General features: G+C 64.2%; 3 protein-coding genes across 5 annotated transcripts; 1 reads left to right on the top strand and 2 right to left on the bottom strand.

Moving 5' to 3' along the window:
• The first annotated feature begins 21 nt into the window (after window positions 1-21).
• Window positions 22-9,794, top strand: ZDHHC9 (zinc finger DHHC-type palmitoyltransferase 9). Its single transcript, XM_035311526.1, has 9 exons — window positions 22-282; window positions 5,384-5,544; window positions 5,849-6,007; window positions 6,979-7,116; window positions 7,271-7,319; window positions 7,605-7,707; window positions 7,872-7,975; window positions 8,523-8,691; window positions 9,114-9,794. Exons 1-9 carry the CDS (start codon window positions 107-109, stop codon window positions 9,216-9,218), a joined length of 1,164 nt encoding a protein of 387 aa, XP_035167417.1. The 5' UTR covers window positions 22-106; the 3' UTR covers window positions 9,219-9,794.
• Window positions 9,795-12,117: 2,323 nt separating this feature from the next.
• LOC118157263 (SAM and SH3 domain-containing protein 3-like) lies at window positions 12,118-15,793 on the bottom strand. Of its 3 annotated transcripts, none has more exons than XM_035311527.1 (8): window positions 15,341-15,793; window positions 13,900-13,995; window positions 13,606-13,755; window positions 13,393-13,537; window positions 13,162-13,313; window positions 12,848-13,054; window positions 12,580-12,730; window positions 12,118-12,476 (listed from the first exon to the last, which is right to left on the bottom strand). In XM_035311527.1, exons 1-8 carry the CDS (start codon window positions 15,392-15,394, stop codon window positions 12,289-12,291), a joined length of 1,143 nt encoding a protein of 380 aa, XP_035167418.1. In that variant the 5' UTR covers window positions 15,395-15,793; the 3' UTR covers window positions 12,118-12,288. The 3 variants fall into 3 exon arrangements, with proteins under 3 accessions (XP_035167418.1, XP_035167420.1, XP_035167419.1); XM_035311529.1 differs by having other exon boundaries at window positions 12,118-12,473; XM_035311528.1 differs by having other exon boundaries at window positions 13,393-13,534.
• A 77-nt stretch (window positions 15,794-15,870) lies between these two features.
• LOC118157261 (xaa-Pro aminopeptidase 2-like) lies at window positions 15,871-21,055 on the bottom strand. The gene is made up of 21 exons (XM_035311525.1): window positions 20,903-21,055; window positions 20,400-20,473; window positions 20,187-20,297; window positions 20,039-20,102; window positions 19,803-19,907; window positions 19,639-19,725; window positions 19,368-19,514; window positions 19,187-19,288; window positions 18,988-19,069; window positions 18,479-18,674; window positions 18,309-18,398; window positions 18,081-18,190; window positions 17,904-17,981; window positions 17,747-17,818; window positions 17,599-17,659; window positions 17,388-17,457; window positions 17,198-17,302; window positions 16,978-17,037; window positions 16,696-16,772; window positions 16,372-16,470; window positions 15,871-16,201 (listed from the first exon to the last, which is right to left on the bottom strand). The coding sequence occupies exons 1-21, from the start codon at window positions 20,946-20,948 to the stop codon at window positions 15,992-15,994; spliced, it is 2,046 nt and encodes a 681-aa protein (XP_035167416.1). The 5' UTR covers window positions 20,949-21,055; the 3' UTR covers window positions 15,871-15,991.
• Between the last annotated feature and the right edge of the window lie 4,382 nt (window positions 21,056-25,437).

Below are 25,437 nucleotides of genomic sequence, written 5' to 3'. Positions count from 1 at the left end.
CCCCCCCCCCTTCCAGCAGCGCCCAGCCCAGCCCGGCCCAGGCGGGCCCCGACGATGCCGGGGGCAGCGGAACGGCGGCGGCGGCGGCCCCAGTGACGGCCCCGCCATGTCGGTGCTGGTGGCGAGGAAGAAGAAGCAGAAGGTGGTGCGGAGATGGGAGAAGCTGCCCGGCAGGAACACCTTCTGCTGCGACGGCCGCATCATGATGGCCCGGCAGAAGGGCATCTTCTACCTGACGCTCTTCCTCATCCTCGGCACCTGCGCCCTCTTCTTCGCCTTCGAGTGAGTCCCCGCCGAGCTCCGGGGCGAGGCCGGGCCCTCACGGGGCTCCGTGCCCCCCCGGGGAAGCCGGGCCGGTGGTCGCGGGGTGCTCTGGGGACCCGCAGGCTGAGCGCGGAGGCTGCTGGCCCGCCGCAGCCCCCTTTGCCGCTCGAGGCCGGGCGCCTGGGGGGGCTCTGCCTGCCCCTTTGGGTCAGATCTGGTCGCAGGTGGGCAATGTGGGGGGCTGCAGCCGAAAGCCCGGTACTCCCGAATGACCAGGAGCTGCCCCGTGACTCTCCCAGCTCCTTGAGTCGCTCGGAGAAGTGACCGACCCAAAAAAAGAAATTGAAAAAGCCCAAGGGTTTGGTTAATCGTGCTGGTGTTGCGGGGAGAGGGCCGGCCGGCCCCTCTTTGCCCGCTCTGGAGATGGGCCAGCCTGAACGACGACAGAACTTTCCTCCCTCGGTCTCCGTCAGCGTGTTTGTCTTGATCCTGGGGAGGCGAAGTCCTTGGCGGTGTTGGGTAACACAAAGGCTCTTTAAGCCGGGAAGGCAAGAGGAAGAACCTGCTGGCTGGCTGAGCCCTGCTTTTTCCTCCAGGTCTACAAAGCCCTCAGCACGTGCGCTGGCCTCCGAGGCACCTGCCCCGAACCAGGGAAGCTGTCTCTGCTTCCTCTGGTCCAGCATCGCCCTCCTTGCTAGCGGATACCGCTGGCGGCCTCGCAAAGGGCTTTCAGGAATGCCCCGCGGAGGCCTGCCACGTCCCGGCAGAAGCCATGGGGTGCAAGGCAGGTTCTTCCGCTTAGTCGTCGCGTAGCTTCGCAGACGGGCGTCACGCAACCGTAACGCGAGGTGGTGGGGTTCCCGAGCTCGCAGAGCCCAAATTATCCCTGACCCAGCCTGAATTCCCGGCTAAGACATGGCACTGCTGTTTGTGTGTTTGATTTCACATCCGAAAAATGGCACTCAGACTTCCTGCCTCGCGGGAACGAGTGCTGCCGCTCCACAAAACGCTCGGCGCGAGGGGTAATTGCTCTCGCTCCCTGCGGAGCCCGTCCTCGTGGGACGAGCCGAGCCGCGTCTCGCTCTGCCCTGTTCGCCCCGACCGCCGCGAGCCCCGCTGCGCTTTGAGGGGCAGCCTGAGCCAACCCTCGCTCCCAGCCCCGGCGGCGTGGTAGAGCTGCGCGTCGGGGAGCGGGGTCGCCTGTCATTTTGGGTCGTTTGCCGCTGAGCGGTTTTGGCTGGGGAGGTGAGGGAAAGGTTGGAGAAATCTAAAATGCTGACTTGGTGGTCTCAGAGCGCGGCGTCGTAATGCTTCCTGTCTGAGCCGAGAGGTAGCTTTGTTGTGAAATTGCTCGTGGGTTTTTCAATTTGGGCTGGGGATGAAACGCTGTCTTCCAACAAGGAACGCTCCGCAAGCCGTGCCGAGAAGACAGGCGGCTGGGCTGCTGGAGGCCTGGCTACCCTTTGTGCCTCCTGCCTGCATCAGGGCGCTTCTGCGTGAGGGTCTGGGCTTTCATCTTTTTGCTGGGCGTGTTCCCCGATCGTTTCAGCTCGCGGCCATTTCTTCGGTATTTACCCCCCAAATTCAGTTCTCCCCGGGGAAGTTTGTTCCGCGAAGGAACAATTTGGGGCGTCAGGATTTGGTTGTGGAGAGCAGCAGACGGGTGGGCGGAGGAGTCCTGCCAATCCCCGGACGCTGACTGCGGGGGTGCCTGTGTTTTCAGTGCCTGCTCCATTCAGCTGAATCACTTGCGCAGTCACACCTTGTCTAAGCGAGGCTGGGGGATGCCTGGAGCCAGCAAATCCCTCGCCGCGCGCGACGCGAGCCGGCGACGGTTCGCTCCTCGCCCTCCGGGCTGCGCCGGCTCGGCTCTGATTACAAACGCCCTCGCCGTAGAGCCGGCGGTGGCTGGCATCGCACGTCACGAGATGAGCCGACGGAGTCCTCCCGGCCGCCAAATGACAGCCGCTGCCGCTGGCGGCTCCGCTGCTGCCGGCTGATCTGCCGCATCTCTGGTGAAACGGCCCGCGGCCGGCTCGGCCCCGCGTGCGGGATCTTGGATGCTTCTCTTCTCTCCGCCTCGGAGCTGCGGTCTTGGAGTCGCATCCGTGCCCCGGGGAGCGGAGGAGGCCCCGAGGACGGGCCCAGCTGCTGGCGCCGTACCTGGAGGTCGGCTCCTCCCTCCCCGATAAAGCAGAGGCGCTGCGCTGGCTTCTCGGGAAGCGCCGGGCAGCCGCCGAGCGCTCTGCCCAAGGGCACCTCTCGCCACCGCCCCGGCAGCAAGCGGCTGCTTCAAGGCTGAGGCTGGTCCCCGAGGCCTGGGTTTAATTGGGTCTGCTCTCTGACGGGAACTGTGGCATGAGAAATCGTATTTAATAGCCCGTGAGCGCCGTTTTACACCTTTATTGGGTGCACAGGCTGCTGTGTGAGGGCGCTCAGCTGTCTCACCGTGCCCGTGGTGTCTGCACACGATGAGGAGCCCTGGTGAAGTCGCTGTGGGACGGAAGATGAGGGGATGGGCTATCCCCTCTCTGACTGCTGGGGGGTTCTCTTTCCAGTTTGCCAGCGCAGCTGTAGCGGCTCTCCTGAAGTGACAGGCACTCGCTTCTCCAAAGCGGCTGCAAGAGAACTCAATTTCTTTTGTCCTCAGCTTTTCAACACAAGCGAGACGTTTGTAAATGTTACAGGCAAGATAGTGCCTACAATGCCAGGCTCCTGGCTGCACGAGGGGCCGCTGTTTGCTTTTCCAATAACCGACCATGTGTATCTTTATTTCCTTTCTCTCTACATCCTTAGCTAGGCAGAGATTTCATTCTGTTTGTTTTCTGATAAATCGGAAAACCTGGGCTGACCCTTCGTGCGCCTTCACCTTCTGGTCAGTTTTCTTTCCCAAACCCCAAAGCTTCTGCGCTAATAGGGCCGTTTCAGACGTCGTCAAGAGCTGCGCAGCAGCTGATCGCTGCTGCTTCTTATTTCTTCTCTCGATAGAGTCGAGCTCGCTGGCACCCAGAGCTGTGCGGAGAGGCCGCCCCCGCGCTTTTGGGCTGCCAGGCGTGGTGAAGGTGAAGGGCCCCGAGCTTGCGGCACTGCAGCGCGGCCGCTGCTCAGGTTGTCAGGGGACGGGTTTCCACGCTGGCAGGCGGCGCCTCAGCTCCTGGAAGGCTTCTCGGGGCTGGGAGCCGCAGGTGACTCCGCTCGGGTGAGGGTTAGATGCTCGGTGATGATATTTCTTCGCTTTGACAGCGTTCGGGGTGAGCACGTGGTGTGGGCGTGCGTTGGTTCGTGGAAGTCAAGCGGGCGGTTTGCGAGCGGGGTTTCAATGAACTTCGCGCCAGAGCTTGTGCTGAGCCCTGGAGGGACCCAGAGGTGGGCTGCCCGGCCCGCAGGTCACGGCCCAATCCTGTGCTGCTCGGCGCCGGCACGGTCATTTTCCCCTTCCCCCGGACTTTGCTTAACGGGCTGGGTACAGCAGAGCTTCCAGCGGCCTCAGAAGCTCCGGCACAGCAGGCCGTGCTCCTTGCGCTCGCTGCACCTCCGTCTGTTGCCTCGCGCTGCTCCCCCCTTCCCGTTGTAATGATCTCTTTGTCTGAGCCTCCCCCCTCCCCCGTCGTGCATTGTAATGGTGCTGTTGTCTGATATTCGACGGCAAAAACGCTCAAGAGCACAGATATCGCCCTGGGAGGGGAGGAGGAGCAACATCCTTCCATCCCAACAGTGTGTCTCTGTTGGTGCTCAGCTTTCCCAAACAATGGATCTTTAAAATATCTGTTCCTCAGCAGTGTAAATGAATTACTGCGCGTAATCGCTCTGCACGCGAGGCATAGAACGAAGACTCCGCAGCGCTCCGGGTACCTGAAATCGCTTCTTTTTTCCTCCTGAGCCGGGGGCCTGGCCTGCCCCGTGCCTGTGCCGCGATGGAAGAGCCCGAGAGAGGCTGGAGAGTGCCGTTTCCCTTGCCACAGCGGAGAGGACAATTGTGTGCTCGTCTTCTGTCTCCTAAAAGTGCAGGCTTCTTCCCCTTCCCTTACCACGCCTCCTTACCGCGTAAAGCTTTGGGGTCTGCGCCTGGCAGAGCACGCCCGGAGCAGCTCACTTGCTTACAGGTAATAAATCTCTCAGCTGGTGCCACGCTGAAGAAACTTACGAAGGTTTCAGCGTGTATCTGAGGCTGGGAGCCCTGGCGTGGTTTCGGCTCAGCTTTAACGCAGCTCACGAATCCTTTTCCTAAGCCTGCAGCGTGTTCCCGGCGTTACAGCGCTTATAAAAGCCGGCATGTCAGCTGGACGAGGGTCAGGCTGCAGCCCTTGGAGGCAGACCGCGCGCGGCTTTTGCGGGAACAAACCATATTCCTTCCCAAAACGGGATCCAAGGTTGCTGTTTAATCGCTGACTGACCTGCAGCTCTCTAGCTAGACTTTGTCCTTACCGAGGGAAGGCAAAGTTATCTTAGGCTGCGGTAAGGCGGCAAGCCCGGCCCTCCGACTCTTCAGCCTGGCTTTGCGAAAGGAGGGAGCACTTTGCACGTGGACGGCTCCAAGGGTTGCGTCGTCCCGGGGAACTGCGGGGGTTCGTAGTGTCTAAAATGAACCACGTTTTGTTGCACTTGCGGTGACCATTGCTGAGAAGCACGGGGTGCGGTTAATCCTCGGAAGGCACTTTCTGTGGCACTGGAAGCTGCCCGTTGAGGGGACAGCCGGAGATTCCCACCGCTCCGGTCCGTGCCCCCTGGCTCTGGTGGTGGTGGCTTCTCCGACAAGGCTTTGGTTCCTCTCCTTTAGGTACGTCCTCGGCAGCTGCTGCCCTGGATGCCTTCTAGGCAAGATCCTTCTAGCTGGCTGGTTGCGTTTCTCACCTGTGACTCTGAGCAAGACAGGAGCTGGAAACAAAATGAAATGCTGGAACGTGTACCATGTTCTGGCCGGTTCAAACCATGGTTCTCTGGTCTTAGCTGCCTGTTGCTCCAGCGATGTTGCCCTGTGGTGGTGGGATCAGAGGGAAGCGTTGAGCAGCCTGTCTTCTGCGGGCGCCACGGGGCTCAGCAGAGTCTGCGCTCCGATGTCTTGCCGGGATTTTAGACCTTGCTGGGGTCTGATTCGCTGCCTCCTGGCGTTTCCCTACAGGTGTCGGTACCTGGCAGTCCAGCTCTCCCCAGCCATCCCCGTGTTTGCAGCAGTTCTCTTCCTGTTTGCCATGGCCACGCTCCTGCGGACGAGCTTCAGTGACCCCGGGGTGATCCCGAGAGCCCTGCCCGATGAGGCGGCCTTCATTGAGATGGAGATTGGTGAGTGCTGCAGCTGGTGGCTGGAAAAGCCTTGGTGGGTTTGGTATAGCCTAGGTTCTCTGCAGAGCCTTTTTGTCCCTGTTGTCGGGCACGACCTCCAAAAGTGGGAATGGCCTCAAACTGAGCATCTTACCTCAGAATTAAGGGTTAACCTGCTGGCTAATTCTGCTTGGCCGAGTCTCAGCTGGTACAAGACCCAGCAGGCTCTGATGCTCCTGGTAGAAAAAGCGAGGAGGAGAGCTGTCGCTCTTGTCCTGTTGTGTCGTAGCAGCAGGCCTGATCTCTGCTTGGTTCCCCCCCTCAGAGGCCACCAACGGGACCGTGCCGCAGGGTCAGCGCCCGCCCCCGCGGATTAAGAACTTCCAGATCAACAACCAGATAGTAAAGCTGAAGTATTGCTACACATGTAAGATCTTCCGTCCGCCCCGTGCCTCTCACTGCAGCATCTGTGACAACTGTGTGGGTGAGTAGAAAAGGGCTGGGGCTGTTCCTGCAGCTGGGTGCTAGGTGAGAGCCTTTGGAGGAGAGCAAGTGAAGAGCTGCTCCGGGTCTCGCTCCGTATCCTGCCTCGTACTGCGCATGCTTCCAGCAGCGATGGAGGAAGTCCAGAATGGTGTTTTCTGAACAGATGGGGACGGCCTGCCTCATCTTAAGCCCAAGGAGCTTGAGATTTGCTCAGAACCTGAAGCCAGATGGTTCGTCTTTGCCAGCATCTCTTTGGCAATAGCTGGTCTAACACAAGTCTAAATTATCCGTGTAAATGCAGAGTCCGCTCCTGAGTTTCACCGAACTGCTGGCCTTGCTGGGCCAGAGGATCCCAGCGGAGAGCTGCAGCTTCTGTGAAAGCAGCTCCTTGCACCGTCTTGGAGGCTGTTACACTGAGTGCCCTTTTTTGTCCAGCCCTCCCTTCCCTCCCCCCCACCATAGCAGCTCTTTTAGCCCTTGTACGTGCCATAATTAGCTCATATTCAGCATCCTTTCTTGAGGAAGAAATCCCATTCTTCTGGATCGCTCTCCTCCAGTACAGGTTCCCAGCCCTTTGAGCAGTCTCTTGAACCTTCTTCCGATGATCCCGATAGGACTAAAGCAGCATGCAGGTTAGATGAGAACTGCTCAGCTCCCTGACCTTCAGCCGACCTGTGTGCTGCTTTAATAAAAGCTATTATACCTCAGGTCTGTGGGAGAGAAGACACGCGTGGGGTGAAGCTCTTACACTCTACCTTAGTGCGCCGACTGACTCGACGAGTTTTGCGCTCTCTTACCTTCCACCGCCCCTTCCGATGCAGGGACCCGAGTTAGCGGAGGGGCAGACTCAATAGCCCACGGGGTCCTTGTCAGCCTTGCACGTTCCTGAGTTCAGGGCCCTGGAATAAGCACCTAGAAGCAGGCAGGACTGTGCCAGAGCAGTGCTGATCTCCATCTTCACTTCCACAGAGCGCTTCGACCATCACTGTCCCTGGGTGGGCAACTGCGTGGGGAAGAGGAACTACCGCTATTTCTACCTCTTCATCCTCTCGCTCTCACTCCTCACCATCTACATATTCACCTTCAACATAGTCTACGTAGCACTAAGTGAGTCTGGCTGCGGGGAGGTGGGTGGCTGGGCTGGCCGAGGGTGAGGGAGAACGCGGATGGTGTTCCCGACCCAGAACTGATGGAATGGGAAAGGGAAACGAACTTGGTGCAACCTGGCAGAGACCAAATGCCTCTTTCTTTGTGTTGCCAGAATCTCTGAAGATTGGGTTCCTGAACACGTTGAAGGAAACCCCAGGGACATATCCTTCCCCAGTGCCAGAAGGGTTGGCTTCTAAGTTGGTGGGGGAGTGCAAGCGGCGTTATGGGGGGTTGAAATCTTGATACTTAGGCTCTGCTGAATTTTTCAGGGCATCACCCCCCTGCCTCCTTGATTACAAGGCAAAGAGCGATTTCTGTGATTTTTGGGTGGGGGGTGAAACAGAAAACTGTGAAGGTGAAGAAGAAGCAGGGCTAACGCAGCTGAATGTCGTGACTCAGCTCGGGTGTGACTGTTTGCCTGGTCCCCAGTCCTTAACTGCTCTCACTGTACTGGAGGTGCTCATCTGTTTCTTCACCCTGTGGTCGGTGGTGGGGTTAACTGGGTTCCACACCTTCCTGGTGGCACTGAATCAGACAACCAACGAAGACGTAAGTACGGTCTCTTTGTTCCCCTGAGCCACCCTTGTTCCTCTGTGCTTCCTCTGCGACAAACAGAGCCGGTTGTCACAGCTGCATCCACCTTGCTGACGTGACCTGAGGCCGGGGTCAGATGCTGGTGGAGCAGACCTGAGCTTGTGCCCTGTCCGTTGCAGATCAAGGGTTCCTGGACTGGGAAAAACCGCGTGCAGAATCCCTACAGCCATGGCAACATAGTGAAGAACTGCTGCGAGGTGCTCTGTGGACCTCTGCCCCCCAGGTACGCTCTTGAGGAGCAGCCCTGCCGTTCTTGCCCTCTCCCCCCAAAGCCTGGGATCCCGTGGAGCTTTCCCTGCTTGGGTGCAAGACCTGGCTGCCTTTCTGCCAGCGCTCTGTGTGTGGAGGGCTTCTGGGGGGTCTCCTGGGACAGAGCCAGGTCCTCAGGGGAGGAAGGTCTTTTGTTGCCTTCCTTGCCTATTTCCAGTGATTCACGCATGTGATGAGGTCCCTAACGCTGTGTGGGAAGCAGTGGAGGAGTGACTTCCCTTCCCTGGGACAGGGCATGTAGAGGAAGCTCAGTGCGCTGGTTTGGGTGGGCTCCCACCCTCTGAACTGCGCTGCTCTCTGAGGGGCTTGGTTTTCCCAGGAGGAATGTAGGCACTCCTAAGATTAATTAGGAGTTAACTAGGACTGGGCAGAGCACAGCCTGTGTTTAGAGGGGGGAACGCCTTCCCTTGACTTCTGTCTTCCACCAGCATTTTTCCTGCGAGAAAGGAGCTGGTGCAGAAGAGGTGCGGGTCTCTGACAGCGGGACTTTGTTCTTTCAGCGTCTTGGACAGACGGGGCATCTTGCAGCAGGAGGAGAGCACAGCTCAGGAGGAGACATCCACACGGGGGTCCAGCGCTCAAGAGCCCACTGCTGCTCAGGGCCCCGGTGGGCAGGAGGAGGAGAGCAGCGCTCAGCAGAAGGACGGCAGCCTTCCTCACCCGAGTGCCGTGAGTGATCCCCTCTGGATGGGGTGCAGGCGGGCTGCCGCTTTGTCTCTGAAACTAGCTCCGCTTCGAGGGCAGGGTTGAACAGGAGACCCTTTGGTGGTCCTTTCCTTCCGAAACTGTCCCGAGAACAAGGTGCGAAGGGGCTGGGCCCGCTCCTGCTGGACTGCGAGCTGCCTGTTTCCTTAGCACGATCAGACCAGAGTACTGCTGGAGCAGTCCAGTGCTCCAGATTTTCACGAAGCTGATGCACTGCCTGCTTGGTGAGGCCCTTGCAGGCCTTGTTTCCCATTTTCCCAAGCACAGCTGAGAGCTCTGCTCCTGAGGCTGGAGGCAGGGGCTGCAGGGTAGCTGGGCCACGTCTCTGTGCACAAACAGATACTCTGTGTGTTCGTGCCAAGTCATTGCTGTCTTCTCTTCTCCAGGTCCCTGTGCCGTCCCTGAGCAACGCTGAGATGCCAGAGGAAAAGCAGCAAACGACTGGGGAGCTCCCGGTCGCATCCCAGGACGCTGGGCAAGCAGAGCACTAGCCTCTGCTTGAAAGGGAGAACTTTCTTGTTTTGTCTAATCAAAGCTGGAAGTGATTGAGGAGAGGAGGAGATGGGCTGGATGGCAGGCAAATGATTCCTCATGGCCGTTTTGCTTTAGTCGTTATTCATCTCAATGCGCAGGTGGTGTGGGCTGGCGCTGGCCATGCATGGTGGCAAAGGATAACGAGCACGAGCAGCCCACCGTGATCACTGAGGGACGCTCACCACCACCGGGGCTGGTCTCCCTGCAGGCCGAGGCAGGACCTCTTGCTCTGCAGGTTGTCCTCAACGCTAAATACTGGCTTGGTGGCCTGAGCTGTCCCTCCGCCTGGCCCTGACTGACCTGATGACTTGTGGTCAAGCAGCTCGGAAGCGATGTTAGGGTCGGCCTGCTCCCTGCTGCTGAGGAATCCTGATGGGAAGGAGAAAGTGATTAATGGCAGTAACGTCCTCTCTCCCCTCCTCCCTCCTTCCTCTAATCTGTGGCATTGTTTTATTGGTTAACGTGGCAGGGGTTGTCAGGAGACATTTTGGTGCCAAAAGGGCCGAAAAAACTGGGAAGGTATTCTGCTGGCAGTGTTTCTTAAAGTAGCTTCCTTCCCTTGCTCCCTCTTCTCACGCGACTCGGCAGGTGTCAGAGCAGTCGTGGCGGGGGCCCTCCCTCGTGTCCTTCCCTGCAGCTCACCCGTACGGGGCTGGGGGAAGGAGCGGGGCAGCCAGCCCCGTCCTCCTGCGTCCTCCTGCTCGGCTCTGCCCCGTGCCTGCCGCAGCGTGGCAGGGTGTGCCGAGCTGCAGGGGAGGACCTGCCTGCCTTGCTGCCTCCCAGGCTTGTGCCAGGGCTTGGACGTGCTCCTGGGTGCCTGCGCCGAGCACGGGCTCTCTCCCGCCCTTCCCCGCTGGGCTGTGGCACGCCGCTCTGCGCAACCTCGGCCCCGATTCTGTGTCGTGTTGTCGTGTCCCGTGCCCCCTCCCCGCCCCTTGCCCTGCATTTCTCAGCCGTCCTTGGCTGGCTTTCAGAGCCTTGAAGCTCCCCCGGGCTTTGCCGGCCGGCTTGGCTGCGTGGTGGCCCCCCCAGCAGAGGATGGAGGAGAGGCCGAGCGGTGGTGGCAACCCCGGTGCTGCGGGCTCCTCTTCCACTGCAGCGCTCCCTCCCCGGGGGCTGCTGATGGCCGCTGCCGGCCCCTGCGGAGGCTGGAGACGGAGGGAAGGCCGCGATGTGCCCTGGCAGCTCTCCATCCCCTGCCGGGTGTGCTCGGTGCTGCTGCCTCCCGTGGACATGCAGCAAATGGACGGTGGGTGGAGATGTCGCAGGAGGGCCCTGCAGGGGCGGCCCAGCTTGCTTCTCCGCCTGGCAGCGCCTTCCTCCTTCCGTGCCCTCCCGCTTCGTGCTGCTTTCAGTACCGTGGCGTGGAACAGAGCCGGGGGAGCCTGGTCCCTGCAGCTGCTCGAGCTGCTCCTTGCCAGCGCCCGAACGAGCTCTGGGTCCCACCACGCGGGGCTGGAGCCGCTGACACCCTACGGCCAGCCCGGCTCTGGTGCCCTCGCTGGTCCTGTGCACAGCCAGAGCTGCCGCTCCTCTCCCGCCTGCCCCAACGCGCTACTGACCAAATCTCAAACTCGTTGCGAAAAAAGTGTATTTTTTTGGTTTTACTAATCTATTTTCTAATGCGGTGTGTCGAGTGCTGCCTGCTGGGGCCGTCACGGATGCTGCCTGCACCTGTGGTTCCTGTCTGCTCTGTTCAGGTTCTTGTGAAGGAAGTGGGGGTAGGGTGAGGGTTGGTTTTTCTTTTTTTTCTTTTTTTTTTTCTTTCTTTTTTTTTTTTTTTCTTTCTTTCTTTTTTTTTTTTTTGAAACAATGAAGGAAACTTAATTGGTTTGGAAAATGGCTGAGCTGTAGCCTCTGCCTGTCTCTGTCTGTGCCTCCCAAAGCGGGCTGCCTCCTTCTCCGTCCCCTGGGGCTTTCCAGCCTCTGCGTCTCCCCCATCCACGGTGTCCCCCCCCCTTGCCTTATCTGTGTCCTGCTGTCCCCGACAATGGGGGCCGTGGGCTGCAGCAGGAGGCTGCCCTGGGAAGCTGAACTACCTGCAGCTTCACTGAAAGGACGCCGCTCTCTTCCCCAAGCCTTTGGGGCAGGTAGGAAGCAGGCTGAAGGCCAGAGCACGCTTTTATTGAGACCAAGCACAAAGGAACAAAACTCGGGGCCCTGGCGCTGCGCGGGAGCTGGAGCTGGATGAGTGCAGCCGTGAGAGCTGGGGCCGGATGAGCGCTGCGGTGCCTTCGAGCCCAGGGCGTTGTTACCCGTGGGCTCCTCTACTGGTGCCTTCCCCGACCGGCTCCTGGCCCCGGCAGTGCTGCAGCTCCCCTGCCTAAGGGGCAGCCGGTGCTGGGAGGGGGGCACCTGCCTGTCTGCAAGGGGCCGTCCTGCGGGGCCCTGGGGACAGCCTCGTCCACCTCTGGGCAGCGCGGCGCTCGGCCCCGCTCCTCCAACATCCCCTCCGGAGCAGGCTGCTGAGTGTCAGTTCTCACCCCAGCCTTCCTCCTGAGGCTGGGCTGCTCTCAGGGCTTGGCTGAAGTTCTCCCAACAGCCTGCAAGGAAGTCGACAGGGGAAGGCGGCACCCTCCCTGCTGCTGGCGACGTTTCCTCAGTGCCTCTGCTTGCTTGCACCCATCCGCTCAGCAGTGGGTGTGCTCTGTCCGTGCCATCCCTGTCCTTGCAGGCTCCCCTGCGCTCACGTTTGCTCAGCCCAGCCAACGAGGGCTCCTGGAGGAGCTCCTGAAGCTGTGGACAAAATGGGGCGAGCCCAGGAGGGGCAGCCCAGCCCCGGCTTGCAGACCTGTGGCATCACCTGGGCTCGCCCACGGTGTCCGGAGCACCCACTGCATGGCACGGTGAGCGTGGGGCCGTGGTGTGAGGCAGCACAGAACATCCCGGGGCAGCAAACCTCGGGGGCTGAGCCCGCCTGCAGAGCAGCTCCTGCCATGGGGTCCCATCCCTGGGGCTTGCCCGCACCCCGGCAAGCTTCCCCTCCTGTCCACTGCTGGGCCAGAGCCGGCAAAGCGCTTTGGGGGATCAGGAGGACTCCGCTGGGGACAAAGCCCCCAGCTGCCCCTCAGGGCCTGCCAGCTCGGCCTCCTCCCGGCTGCCGTCCAGGGTCTCGGATCCTTCGAAGCAACCCGAGTCCCGCGGGATGTCCCCCTTGGGCTCCGAGGGCGAAGGCTGGGCTTCAGAGCTGTCACCTTCCTCCGACTCGCTCGCTGCTGGGGGCGAGAGGACAAAGCATCAGCGGGTGCCCGGGCTGCTGCCCCCCGGCCAGCGTTGGGGCCGGCGTGGGACGTCCCCTGCCACCTGCCCAGCCCTTACTGTCATAATCCAGGAGGAGCTCGGCGGCCGTGAGCAGCTTGACGCGGTGCTGGGGGTCCGTGATGTTCAGCTCGTTGAGGTGGGTCTCCCGCAGCTCCTTGAAGTCCTCCAGGGTCTGGTAGCCGTTCAGTAGCAGGGTGGAGGTGTGCTCCTGCAGCAGGGGGGGGATGAGACATCCTCATACATCCTGCATTGCTCTGCTCCTCCTCACATCCCCTCCCCGCCTCTCCTGGGCTGCCCGGGTGCCCCGTGGGTCCCCGTCGCTCACCTGCAGGTTGATGCGCTCCAGCAGCTCGTGGAGCGTCTTGGGCTTGGGCCGCTTGCTCTTGCCCTGGCCCCGGCTCTTGCGGGCAGGGGCCATCTCCTCGGGGATGATGTCCACGTAGATGAACTTGAAGGAGCCCACCTTGTTGTTGAGCAGCCCCGTCCAGGTGCCCACGGGCGGCTTCTCGATGATGCCGATGATGTCCCCTTTCTGGGCCAAAGGAGACGGGGGCGTGAAGGCAGGAGCGGGGACGGAGGAGCCACCACCACACCCCGCTCCCTCAGGGCCATCCCCGGCCGTCCCCAGCCCAGGCTCACCCGCAGCTTCAGCGAGTCCTTGTCGTAGGGGCTCGGCGTGAAGTCCGTGTGGACGCGGGCCCTGCCGCAGAAGGGGCCTGTGTAGGCCGGGCCGCTGTCCTCCAGCCGCAGGCTGTCCCGGTTGTTGGGGCTGGGGCTGGACGCCTCGCTGCCTGCGGAGGGGACGGGGACCGGGGGGTCAGGACGGGGTCCTGGGTGAGGGGCTGGGGGCCGGCTGGGGGCCGTGCTCACCGCTGGACAGCTGCCGGCTGACGGCCGGGTGCGCGTCTTCCTCCATCTCCAGGTAGGACAGGGGCACCTTCTCGTGGCTCGGCTCCTCCGTGCTGCTGGCTGGGGACAGTGGGGACGGGGACCCCTCCTCCTCCGCCTCTGCCTGCCGGGGGGAGCGGGCTTGGTGCCAGGGAGCAAGGGCCGTGGCCCTGCACCCCCGGGTACCCTGCTCACCTTCCCCTCGGCCAGCGCCTTCACCGCCATCCTGCCCATCTTGCGGTTCATGGTGCGGGAGATGACGGCCCGCCACTTCTTGCCCAGCTTCATCCCGCTGCTCCGCGCCGCCTCCTCGGGGGCAGCGCTGCTGGGCTCATCCTCGGGGATCTGGCGGGGGGGAAGGAGAGGGCGTGGGGCTGCAGGGCTCCCCGGGGAGCAGCACCCCAAAGCCAGGTACTGGGGCTGCCCCACAGCACCTGGGCTCGGGGAAGGGGGCTGAGGAAGGGGCTGTGGGTGAGGACGGGCACTCACATTCTCATCCAGATTGAACTCCTTCTCGCTCGCCACAGGGGAGCTGACTTTGGCCTTGGCAAAGTCCTTGAAGCTGCTGGAGCGCTGGAGGGAGAGCTGGGGGCAGATGGAGAGGGGTGAGGGCTCCTGGCGCCTCCTGCATGAGGTTCTCCCCCCTTGTTCCCCAAGATCCTGCATGCATCAGAGGTTCCTGAAGCCCTTGCCAGCCCTTGGCCACAGACCTGCTCCTTCCTCGCCTAGTTCTCCTTTTCGTCAGCAAAACCCAGCGTCATTTACTCTTTATTTTTGCTCTGCTCCCGGGATCAGTGCCGCTCAGCCCGCCAGACCCAGGCAGTTCGAACCCTCTGCGTCTCCTCCGCATCTCCTCGAGCTGAAACCTCCTCGCGCTGCGGTTGCCACCCCGGCCTCCTCGCTGCGTGGCCGCCCGCCTGGGAGCGTGTTGCGAGATCGGCCCGCGGCGGGGAGGAGCCGGTGTTGCAAGAGCAGCCGGCGCTAGCGCAGCGCCGAGCAAACCGCGAGCTCTGGGGGGGCACCGGCTGCCCCGCGGGGGCCGTGCCCCTGGCAGCTCTGCAAAAATGGAGCGAGAGGGAAGTGAGAGCAGCGGGTGCGGCCGGGCCGGGCAGGGGATGCCCAGCGGGGGCCTGCCGGGCTCTCTGGGACGTCCCTGCTCCAGGGGGATGCTTCACCCAGATTTTCCCCGGCAGCTGGGAGCTTCCCGGAGCGGGGCCTTCCCCCTCCTGGGCACACGGCGGCTGGCAAGGACCGTCTGCCCCCGCTGCAGGCCTGGAGGTGCCGTGCCGGTGCCGTGCTGGTGCAGGACTGCTGGAGGAAGCAGCCGACACACGTGACGGGGCTGCAGCCTTGCACTGCCTCGACCGCAGACACCTTGCTGGGAGCTGCGAGCCCGGCAGCCCGCGCGGCACCTCCGTCATCCTCTGCCCGGGCAGGAAATGGCAGCGGTCGCCCACAGCGCGGGGAGCAGCGGGGAGGGGGAGCCTCTGCCCCCAGGCACAGCCCTGCCGGTCCCCTTGGTCCCCCTGCCTGCATCCACACAAGCGTGGGGGTCTGAGCATCCCCAGCCCACTGCTGCGGCCGTTTCTGCCTCCTGCAGCACCCCGGGGATGTGGTGCTGCCCGCCTGCTGCTGCTTGTGAGCTGGGAGCAGATGGGGGCACTGGGTTGCAGCCGTGTGTCCCAGGGCCAGAGCAGGGCGTGGGCGAGGGCAGCCGCAAGCAAGGACCATGCAAGCAAGGCGACAGTGGCTTTGGTGGCAGGGCCTGGCTGCTGGCAGCGCCATCCCCGGGCCCCAAGGGGCTCTGCCCCACGGCCACCCCAGATGCTCACATCTCCCCATCCGCCCTGCCCCAGGTCCCGCAGGTGGAGGGTGGGCATCCCGGGCTGTGCGGGGACCCCCAGGGCAGCCTGGTCCCGCGGGCTCTCACCTTCCTGTGGCACGGCTCCTTGTCACTGGCGTTGGAGGGCTTGCGGCGCAGCATGGTGCTGGGGCCCCGGGGCAGAGCGCAGCGCTGGAGCAGCGCCTGGCAGGGCACGTACCGAGGCGCCGGCACCGAGGCCGGGAAGCGCACAGGAAGCCAGCGGTCACATGAGAGGTGCTTGCAGCGGCGCAGCTCGGGGCTCGCTAGCTGGGCCAGGAGGAAGGAAGACCTCCTCGAAGCGGCCGCCCTGCCCGGGGCCCCTGAGAGGGGTGCCAGCCTCGCGCCCCGGTGCCCACCGGCAGTGCCGTGGATGGGCTCGGTGTTCCCCCCGGGTAGAAGAGGAGGGTCCCCTGCCTGTCTGCTGTGCCCCCTCCTCGTGGCCCTTCGTGCTCCTTGGCCAACCCCTTCATGGGACGCTGGGGCTGGGATGTCCCCTGCACCCGCAGGTCAGCCCCGCGCTGCAGAGGGGCGGCTGGCCCCAGGTGGGACGGGCACACCGGCACCTTGCCCTGGCACACCAGCACCTCACGCCCCCGTCGGTGTTGACACTGTTTAATTGCAAGGATGAAAATAATAATTATAAAAAAAAAAAAAAAGGCAAAACAAGGAAGTGAGCGGTGGTGAGAAGAAGCTGCCTCAGCAGGGGAGGAGTCAGGGTCAGGCCTGCAGCTCAGCGAGGAGCACGGAGATGAGCGAGCTGATGGCCAGCGTGCCCAGCGTGGCGGCGGCGGCGGTGCTGGTGCTGGCCAGCGGGAAGGGCTCGGTGTTCCTCTGCAGCCAGCGGTACTCCTCCTCCAGCTGCTGCCGCTGCAGCTCCGGCCCCACGCGTGCCCGGATGGTCTCGTAGTAGGCGTTCAGGTACTTTATCTGCAGCCGGGTGTCATAGGCAGCTGCAGAGGACCGTCCTGGTGGTCCCAGCCCATTCACCTGCCCCAGCCCCTCTGCACCTCTCTGTCCATGTTGCCATCCCTGCCTCAGCCCCGTTTGCCCACCGTGGCTCCCTGGTTTCCCGTTCACCCGCTCCCAGCGCCCCGTACCTGCTCCTGCGACAGGAGGCTGATGTCGATGAGGTTGCGGTCATAGGGCACCAGCGACACCACCTCGAAGGTCAGGAAGGGCTCCTCCCCGGTCGGGTGCTGCTGGGGGGAGGCTGTGAGGTGGGTGCCCCCCACTCTTTGCCTGGCACAACTCCCCGGGCACTGCCCGTCTAGTGACGGGAGCAGGGGAGGGCCCGAGCCACCTCTTCCCCTGCCACCCCTCACCATGCCCAAGTCCCCCCTGCCCTGGGAACGAAGGTTGGTGTGGGGAGAGGAGGCAGCTCCAGGCTCCCCGGGCAGCTGGGTGAGCAGGGACAGCGTTACCTTGGTCTGCGCCTCCACCACGAGGGCGATGTCCTCGATGCGGATGCCGAACTCTCCATCCCGGTAGTAGCCGGGCTCTGGGGACAGGAACAGTGCCCAGCAAGTCCCAAGCCCCAGCAACCCCCCCCCAGCCCATCCCCGCCCGTGGAGAGCCCCGGGGTTGGCTCCCCAGCAGGGCAGAAAGTTGGGGACCTGCTTCCTTGGCACAGCCCTGCTACGCCGGGGCCATGCCCTAGAGCCCGAGGTGGCACGGCCGGCAGGACCCGCGCCGGGGGCACCTACCTATGGAGGTGAACATGCCCGCAGCCAGCGGCACGTTGTTGGACTGGAAACCCACGGGCCCTGTGGGGGACACCGGGCGGGTTACGGGAAGGGGGAGAAATACTCAGGGGGTGCCTGCCCGCAGCGAGCGGCGGGGCTGGGCTGGGACAAGCCCCCTGTGCGCCCTGTCCCTGCTCCCTGCCGCTCGTCCTGTGCCCCGGAGCCGGCCCCCAGCACCTACACTCATGGACCGAGAGGAAGTTGCCGATGCCGTGGCCGGTCCCGTGGCCGTAGTTGAGCCCCACGTCCCAGAGCGCCCGGCGGGCGAAGGACTCCACGTTTCTCCCTGGAGGATGAGGACGTGGGATGGGGCTGGAGAGCGGTGAGGGCACCCCCTGCCCTGCTCCCCCCGTGCCAGAAGTGGCACCCACCGGCCGTGTTGGGGGGGAAGACGAGGCGGGAGAGGTCGATGTTGCCCATCAGCACGCGGGTGTAGGCTTCCTAAGAGCGGCACGGGGGGCGGGGGGGGACTGAGCATGGTGCCGCGGGGATGTCCCCGTCCCCCCCCGTGCTGGGGGTCCAGCCTCAGCCTCCGGCAACAGCCCCAGCTCCATGGCTGGGATGGCCCCATGGTGCCAGCACCTTCTGGAGCGGGGTCGGCGTGCCCCAGTGCACGGTCCTCGTGATGTCTGTGGTGCCATCCCTGAAAATGGGGACATGAGCGGGGGCCCCGACTCCTGCAGCCACGATAGGGGCACGGAGGGACGGGGAGACAGGGTGGGATACGCACAGGTACTGCCCGCCGGTGTCCGACAGGTACATCTCATCCACCGACAGCTTCCTTGTGCTGGTGTTGGATGGGCTGGGGAGGAAAGGAGGGTGACAGCCCCCGCCACGGTACCCGGGATGCCCTGCCAGCTCCGCATCCCCGGTCCCCGACCCCAAACCTGTAGTGGGCGAGCGCCGCGTTGAGCCCGCTGGCCGAGATGGACTCGAAGCTGGGCCCGCGGCTGTGCTGCTGGGCCCTGGAAGGCAATGTGGGGGGGGGAGAGAGATGCCGGGGGGGGTCCCTGGCACCCTGTGCTGGCACCCCCCGGGTGTGGTGGTGGGTGGTCGGCACTGACCGTCGGAGGGCATCGATGTGGCGGGCACCCAAAAACTCGTCCACCTGCCCCTGCGGCACTGTCTTCTCCAACCACAGCAGGTACTGGATGACAGCCACCGCGTCCCGAACCTGGGCACAGCCCATTGGCGTCGGGCGGGAGTGTGTGTGTGTGGGGGGGGACAGCACCCAAAGGAGCCCCCCCCGTCCCCCTTCTGCTGCTGGGTGAGGAGGTGGGGACAGCCCTTACGTGAACGGCTCGCAGCAGCTCCTGCTCCTTGCCGTTCTTCACAGCCTTGGCCAGCATCACCGGGGAGTAGCTGTCCTCCAGCAGCTTCTCCTGCGGAGGAGACGGCGGCGGGGCATGGCCACCCAGCCCCAGCTCCGGGCAGGCCGCGGGCACGTGCGGCGCAGCCTCACCTGGGGAATGACGCCGTAGAGGCCGTAGGTGGTGTACTCGGTGCCCAGCCACACCGTGACGTTGCCCTGGGCGTAGCGCTGGAGGTGGGTGCGTGCCTGGCTGTAGTTCCGCAGCTCCACGCAGAGCCGCCCGGGGCAGTCGGCCCGCAGGGATTGCCGTGCCTCTGCCGTCAGGCGCGCCTCGTCCACGAACAGGCTGGGGGCAGGACCTGGGCTGGCTCCCGGGGTCTGTTCCCCCCCTCTCAAGGCCCGGCCATGGGGGAACAGCAGTGGAGGGGAAGGGGCTGGGAGGAGGGCGGCTGGACCCCGGGGTTTTATCGGGAGGGATGAGGCTGGAGCCGAGGCGGTGCGGGGAGGGATGGGGCCAGGGACAGCGTGAGGCTTGGAGAGGGGGTGCAATGGGGCACAGGGGGATGTGGCAGGTCTGGGGGAAGGGTTGGCAGGGGGCTTCATGGGAGAAGGGAAGAGGGTCGGGGCAGGACCCATCCCCGCAGGTAGGGGCTGCCCACCTGATGTCGGTGCTGGTCAGGAGGGTGTAGGAGTAGAAGACAGGGTTGTAGGGGATGTCATCTCCACGGAGGTTGAAGAGCCCTGCCGGGGGAGGGAGGACATCAGAACCCGCGTCCACCAGTGGCCCTGGGCTGCTGCCCCAGGTCTCGGCAGTGCCGCGGCCCCGGCACCGACGGCAGCCCTGCCGTGGCTACTCACAGGCGGTCTCCTCCAGCCCCGAGAGCAGCACAGCCGTGGGGCTCCGTGTGTGCGCCTCCATCTGCTGCCGGATCCCGGCCACCTTCTCCTGCCAGCTGCTCCCTGGGAGGGGGGTGAGCCAGCGGCTCAGCTTGCGCCCACCCCAGCGAGGCCAGGGGGGTTTGGGTGGGGGCAGGCGCACCCGTGAACTCCGCCGGGAGGCTGTAGATCTCGCCGGAGGCCGGAGGGGGTCTCTGGTCGCCCCACACTTGGTCCACGAGGTTGGTCTCCATGGGCAGCAAGGTCCTGCCGGAGCCCTGTAGAGCCTGGCTGTAGCTGTTCCAGGTGTCTGAAGGGGAAAAGCAGCCCATGGAGGGGGGGGGGGACATGCAGCAAAGACCTCCCACTCCACAGCCAGGGGCCACTCGTGCACCCCATCAAGCAGGGTGCCCCCCCGTGCCGACCAACCTTACCGATGGAGAAGAGGAAGGGGTCCAGGCTGACATTCCCCCCCGCAGGAACCGACTCCAGGATCCACTGCCCGATGGACTTGATCCATGCTGCAAGAGAGAGGCAGGTGGTGGGGCGCCCAGGCGTGCGGACCCCCCCTGAGCCCCCCCATCCTGCCCTCACTGACTTGTCCTCTGCAGCTCCCAGTTGCAGTCCAGCTGCCGCTCCGCCTGCGTCCAGTAGCGGCTGTCGGTCCACAGGGCCGCCCTGTCCTGTGTCACCACCACGGTGCCTGGGGTGGCAGCGGGGACTCAGGCATCTCCTCTCCCCCTGCCAGGCTCCCCCAGGTCCTGCGGGGACCCCCCCAGGGTGGGGAGCCCAGCGGCCGAGGGCAGGTCCCCGCAGTGGCGAGGATGCTCTCACCCGCAGAGCCGGTGAAGCCGGTGAGCCAGCCCAGACGGGAGTCCCGCTCGGCGATGTACTCACTCTGGAGATGAGGATGGAGCCGTGAGAAGTGGCTGGGGGTGCTGTCCCCCACCCTGGGGCACCGGGGGGGGGGCTGTCCCCTTACCATGTGGGCGTCCGTGGAGGGCACGATGTAGGCGTGGATGCTGCGGGCGCGCATGGCATCCCGCAGAGCGGCGAGCCGCGCCGTGGTGTTGGTGGCCGTGGGGGGCAGGTACTGGGGGCACAAGGGGGCACACAGGGGTTTGGGGGGGGGGGGAGCCCTGCGTGGGGGTTCCCCGTGGGGGGACGGGCGCTGTGCACAGCAGGGGGGACTCACCGGTGGGTCCACAGAGCAGTCCCGAATGTCAGTCCTGGGGGAGGCGGCCTGCTGCGTGCGTCCTGGGGTGCAGGCTGGGGTGCAGGGGGAGGCCAGAGCCTCAGCAGGAGCTCCAGCTCCTGGTCAGCCCCAGGCAGAGGCACGTGCCCCTGGCACGCCTTGGGGAACGGACCCCCTGGGCACAGCGGGATGGCCACCATGGGCAAGGTGGGATGGCCACGATGGGCACGGCGGGATGGTCACAAGGCACAGCTGAGGCACTGGGGAGCAGGCAGGAGCCAGCCCCGTGCTGAGCATCCCTGGGGCTGGGACCTGTCTGGGAGCTGGGGCTGTGCCCCGGGGGCTGGAGCAGCAGAACAGCCCCCCCAGGGGGAAACCCACCCATGTTTCACCCCCACCAGGCAAGCAAAACACTGAGGCGCACCGTGCTGGGGCTGGATGGGGGTCCCTGGATGTGGTCCCCGTCCCCACCCAGCCCTGCCACGGGGACGTCCCCCACATACCCTGGAGAAGGAGCAGCCAGGCTGCGATCCACCGGGAGGGCTGCATGGCTGCTCGGCCGTCCCCGAGCTGCTGGCAGAGGAAGAGACGTTTCGGCAGTGCCGGGGGTGACAGGTCCCTCCTCCTGCGCCTTTGCCCCAGGGGCGGAGGGATACTTGGATGACAGAGCCAAGGCCCCCGAGCAAATACTGGGGGGGGTCGTTGCCCTATTCACTGAGTGCTTCTCCCTTCCAGATAACCAGATAACAGTAAACAGCCAAATCCGCACAAAGTCCAAAGATCCTCCTGGAAGCAGAGGTGGAGCTGTGCCAGCTCAGCCTGGCACGTCCCAGCTGCCCGGGCTGCTAACGAAGAGCTCCGTGGGGTGCTGAGCCCCCGAGCCCCCGGGGACCCCCCCTTCTCCAGAAATACCCCCCCGGGGGAGAGGCTGTCCCGTGGAGCTGGGTTGCGGGCACGGCACCGTCCTCACCCGGCTGTGCCCTTCGTCCCCCTGAGCCGGTGTGCTCGGGCCCGCCGTGGTCTCCACCTTGCAAAAAGAGCTGATGCGAGGCGTAACGAGCCTCGAGCCCGGGCCCTGCCTCGTTTATGGCGCACGTGTTTCCTCCCCCTGGTTTAACGACCGCTCTGCCGCTGCTGCCGAAGGGAAAGCCCGGCTGCAGCGGTGGGAAGGTGGTGGGCACCTTCCGGGGGGAGATGTGCAGTGCCAGCCCCCCTCCACCGCCGTGGCAGCAGGACCTCGTGCAGGCTAGCTGGCGGGATACAAGCTGCTGGCCGTGCGGTAGGTCCTACAGTAAACAAGCGGATGCTTTACAAGCAAACCTCCCCGAGAAGACACCAGCTGGGCAGCGGGCTCGGCGTCCCTGCGGGCCCCGTGCGGTGGGCAGGGAGGGGGCTCTGCCGGCTGGCCCCCGTCCCGGGGCATCTCCCACGCGAGTTTTTGCCCCCCCCCCCCCGCCGCGCCACCCCCCGCAGCAGGCAGGGATGCTGAGCCCTCGACCGTGTCGCTGGGGTGCTGCCGGCCACGAGGTGGCACCACGACCCCGCCGCGGGCAGTCCCCTGTCCCCTGTCCCCTGTCCCCTGTCCCCTGTCTCCTGCCCCAGCCCCTGCGGAGCCCGAGGGGAGCGGGGGGGGGGGGTGGGTTGCAGCAGCAGGAGCCGGGGGCATCGCCCCCCGTGTCTGCAGCCACGCTTGAGACCGGACGCGGTCATGTCACGGGTGGGCCGGGGTCACCTCCCCGGGTCCCCCGTTTGGGTTCTCCCCGGGTTGGGGCGGCGGACGGGACACGTGGGGGGGATCCGTGCCCCGGCAGCTCCGAGCAGGGGCAGGACAGGGCCGGGTGGGGGAAGCTGCCTGCGATTGTCACGGACACGAAAAGTTTCAGGAGGCTGCATCACGCAGGTTGTCACGGCGACCATCAGGCAGCGCTTTGCTTCCGTCCTGGCAATTAGCAAAGCACGTTAATCAGCGAATCACAGAATCACCCAGGTTGGGAGACACCCCCGAGATCACCCCGGCCCTAACGCTACCAAATCCTCCGCTAAACCACGTCGCCAAGCTCTACATCTGCCGCGCATCCTCTCCCAGCTCCGGCCGCCCCCCGGGGACCCCCCCAAGGCAAGGAGCTCGCCGGGGGCCGCCGCGAGCCAGGCAGCGTCAACCGGACGAGGCTCATCCAGCGCCGCGCGTCCGGTGGGGCCCGTCCCTCCCGCGGGAGGTTTCCTCGAAGACGGGGCCGGAGGAAGGCTTGGGGGAGACATCCTCCCTTTGTGGGCTATTGTTAGCCTTCCGCCACCTGCGGGGCCGCGGCGTGACTCAGGCCGGGGTGATGCGCCCGAGCAAACAGGACGCGCACGGGGCGGGAGGGAGCCCGCTGCGGCCCCGGGAATGCGGAAGCGAGGGTGTGAGGATCCAGAGAAAATTCCCCCCGCACCCCCCCGTGATGGAGAAGCTGGGAGCCCCTGCCTGATGGACACGAGAGGGGGGACACAGCGGTCACCACCTGCCTGCGTGGGTGTCTCGGCTTCCACCGTGTGGGTACCTGCAGGAGCTGTCGCATCATGGCTGTGGGGACCCCCCCGTGGGGCGTGGAGCTGTCACTTCCCTTTGTCCATCTGCGGATCCCCGCGCGTGTCCCGGCTGTGCCTCAGTCGGTACCGCCTTGGTGACCTTACGGAGGCAGTTTTGGGGTGCCTTGTGGGTGTCTTGCGCCTCTGCTGCCCTGGTCTGCACGGAAGAGTTGAGGTCGGAGGGGACCTCTCTAGGTCACCGAGCCCCCTGCTCAGGCAGGGACACCCAGAGCAGGTGGCCCAGGACCACTTCCCACCTGCTTTTAAATCTTGCCCAGGAGGGAGGCCCCGTAGCCTCTCTGGTCACCCTCAGAGTAAAACGGGGTTCCTGAAGGTCAGACACGCCATGTTTTGCTTTGTGCCTATTGCCTCTTGTCCTGTTGTCATCGTTATCATCTTCAGAAGAGCCTGTCTCTGTCCCCTTCGCACTCTCAGGTCTTTATAGGCTTTGGTAAGATTTCCACGTGTTCCGCACTCCGCACATGCAACCCCTGGTCCCGCCTGAGCCTTCTCTTCTCTGTGCGGAAGGATCCCAGCTCGTTCAGCCTTTTGCCACGGGAGAGATACTCCAGTCACCTCCCTGGCCCTTCGTCAGACCCTGTCCCGTGTGTGTGTCTGTGTTGCCCTTGCACTGAGGAGCCCCGAACTGGGCATGGTGCTTCAGTCACGGCTTCGCCTGCGCTGAGTGGAGGGGAAGGATCAACCTTCCTCCACCTGCTGCATGTCTGCTGCAGCCCAGGGCGCTCCTGGTCTTTGCGGCAAGGGCACGGTCGTGGAACGATAGAATCAGGCTCACAGAACGGTTCGGGTTGGCAGGGACCTCGAAGCCCACCCGGTTCCAACCCCCTGCCGTGGGCAGGGACCTCCCCCACCAGCCCAGGATGCCCAAAGCCCCGACCAAGTTGAACATCTGCAGGGATGGGGCACCCACAGCTCCTCTGGGCAGCCTGTTCAGTGCCTCACCGCCCTCACAGTGAAGAATTTCTTCCTTGTATCCAGTCTAAACCTACCCTCTTTTCGTTTAAAGCCATTACCCTTGTTCTATCACTACAGTCCCTCACAAGGAGTCCCTCCCCGGCCTTCTTTGGGCTGGGGGCCCAGAGCTGAGCGCAGGGCTCCAGGTGGGGGCTCAAGAGGGCAGAGCAGAGGGGGACAATCCCCTCCCTCACCCTGCTGGCCACGCTGCTGGTGGTGCAGCCCAGGGTAGGGCTGGCTTTCTGGGCTGCAAGCACACATTGCCGGCTCCTGTCAAGCTTCTCATCCGCCAACACCCCCTGGTCCTTCTCCTCAGGGCTTCTCTCAATCCATTCTCTGCCCAGCCTGTGTCTGTGCTTGGCATTGCCCTGGCCCAGCTGCAGGACCTTGTGCTTGGTCCCATGAGGTTCGCCCAGTCCCACCTCTCAGGCCTGCCCAGGTCCCTCTGCATGGCATCCCTTCCCTCCTGCGTGCTGACTGCGTGCTGAGCTTGGTGTCAGTGGCAACTTGATCCCACTCTGTGCCACCGACAAAGGTGTTCAACAGTGCTGGCCCCAGCACTGCCCCCCGAGGAACACCGCTTGTCACTGATCTCCACCTGCCCACGGAGCCGCTGACCACGGCTCTTGGAGTGCGCCTGTCCAGCCAATGCCTCACCCACCGAGTGGCCCATCCATCACCCCCACGTCCCTCCAATTTAGAGGCAAGGATCCCGTGGGGGACGGCATCGAGTGCTTTTCACAAGTCCAGGCAGATGATGGCAGTTGTTCCTCCCCTATCCACCAGTGCTGTAACCCCACTGTAGAAGGCCACCAGATTTGTCAGGCACGATCTGCCCTTAGTGAAGCTCTGTTCGCTCCTCCTTATTTTCCATGGGCCTCGGCAGAGTTTCCAGGAGGATCTGCTCCATGATCTTGCTGGGCACAGAGGTGAGACCCACTGGCCTGTGGTTCCCCAGGTCTTCCCTTTTTCCCTTCTTAAAAGCGGGGCTGATGTTTCCCCTCTTCCAGTCTGAGGGAACTTCACCGGACTTCTCAGATACGACGGAGAGAGGCTTGGCAGCTACACCCACCAGCTCCCTCGGGACCCGCGGACGCATCCCATCGGCTCCCCCGGCCTTGTGCACGCTCAGCCCGGTGCCCCCGGCCCGGCCCCAGCCGGGTGCCCGGCGCGTTCCGGTGGGTACCGGGGCTGTGCATCACCGGGAGGGCCGGGGCCAGGACGGCACCCGGGGGGTTGCCCAGAGCCGGGTGGAGGAGGGGGGGTCCGGAGCAGGCTGGGACGGACCGCGGGGGGGTCCCGGGGGGGCTCGGCTGCTGCGGGCGGGGGGGGCGGAGCGGGGCGGGCGACGGAGCCCCCCCGGTGCCGGCGGCCACATGACCGGGCGGGCGTGCGGCGGGGCCGGGCCGGGCTCTCGCCGCCTACAAATGCGGCGATCCCGGAGCGGGGCCGCCACCGCCGCCGCCGCCGCCGCCTCCGCCGCTTCCCCCCCCGC

This window comes from Oxyura jamaicensis (assembly GCF_011077185.1).
Source record: "Oxyura jamaicensis isolate SHBP4307 breed ruddy duck chromosome 4 unlocalized genomic scaffold, BPBGC_Ojam_1.0 oxy4_random_OJ106464, whole genome shotgun sequence".
Classification (NCBI taxonomy): domain Eukaryota; kingdom Metazoa; phylum Chordata; class Aves; order Anseriformes; family Anatidae; genus Oxyura; species Oxyura jamaicensis.
The sequence above is the reverse complement of the archived record's forward strand: the minus strand, read 5'-3'. Positions and strand labels throughout refer to the sequence as shown.

Excerpts from the sequence above, each read along its gene's own strand:
- ZDHHC9 (XM_035311526.1), top strand. The coding sequence starts at position 107 with ATGTCGGTGCTGGTGGCGAGGAAGAAGAAGCAGAAGGTGGTGCGGAGA. Across the intron at positions 5,545-5,848 it reads CTTCATTGAGATGGAGATTG|AGGCCACCAACGGGACCGTG; the intron begins GTGAGTGCTGCA and ends TCCCCCCCTCAG. Across the intron at positions 7,708-7,871 it reads ATCAGACAACCAACGAAGAC|ATCAAGGGTTCCTGGACTGG; the intron begins GTAAGTACGGTC and ends TGTCCGTTGCAG.
- LOC118157263 (XM_035311527.1), bottom strand. The coding sequence starts at position 15,394 with ATGCTGCGCCGCAAGCCCTCCAACGCCAGTGACAAGGAGCCGTGCCAC. Across the intron at positions 13,538-13,605 it reads AGGCGCTGGCCGAGGGGAAG|CAGGCAGAGGCGGAGGAGGA; the intron begins GTGAGCAGGGTA and ends CGCTCCCCCCGG. Across the intron at positions 13,055-13,161 it reads AGGACTCGCTGAAGCTGCGG|AAAGGGGACATCATCGGCAT; the intron begins GTGAGCCTGGGC and ends CCTTTGGCCCAG.
- LOC118157261 (XM_035311525.1), bottom strand. The coding sequence starts at position 20,948 with ATGCAGCCCTCCCGGTGGATCGCAGCCTGGCTGCTCCTTCTCCAGG. Across the intron at positions 20,298-20,399 it reads ACTGCTCTGTGGACCCACCG|TACCTGCCCCCCACGGCCAC; the intron begins GTGAGTCCCCCC and ends TTGTGCCCCCAG. Across the intron at positions 17,038-17,197 it reads CTTCCTCTCGGTCCATGAGT|GGCCCGTGGGTTTCCAGTCC; the intron begins GTAGGTGCTGGG and ends TGTCCCCCACAG.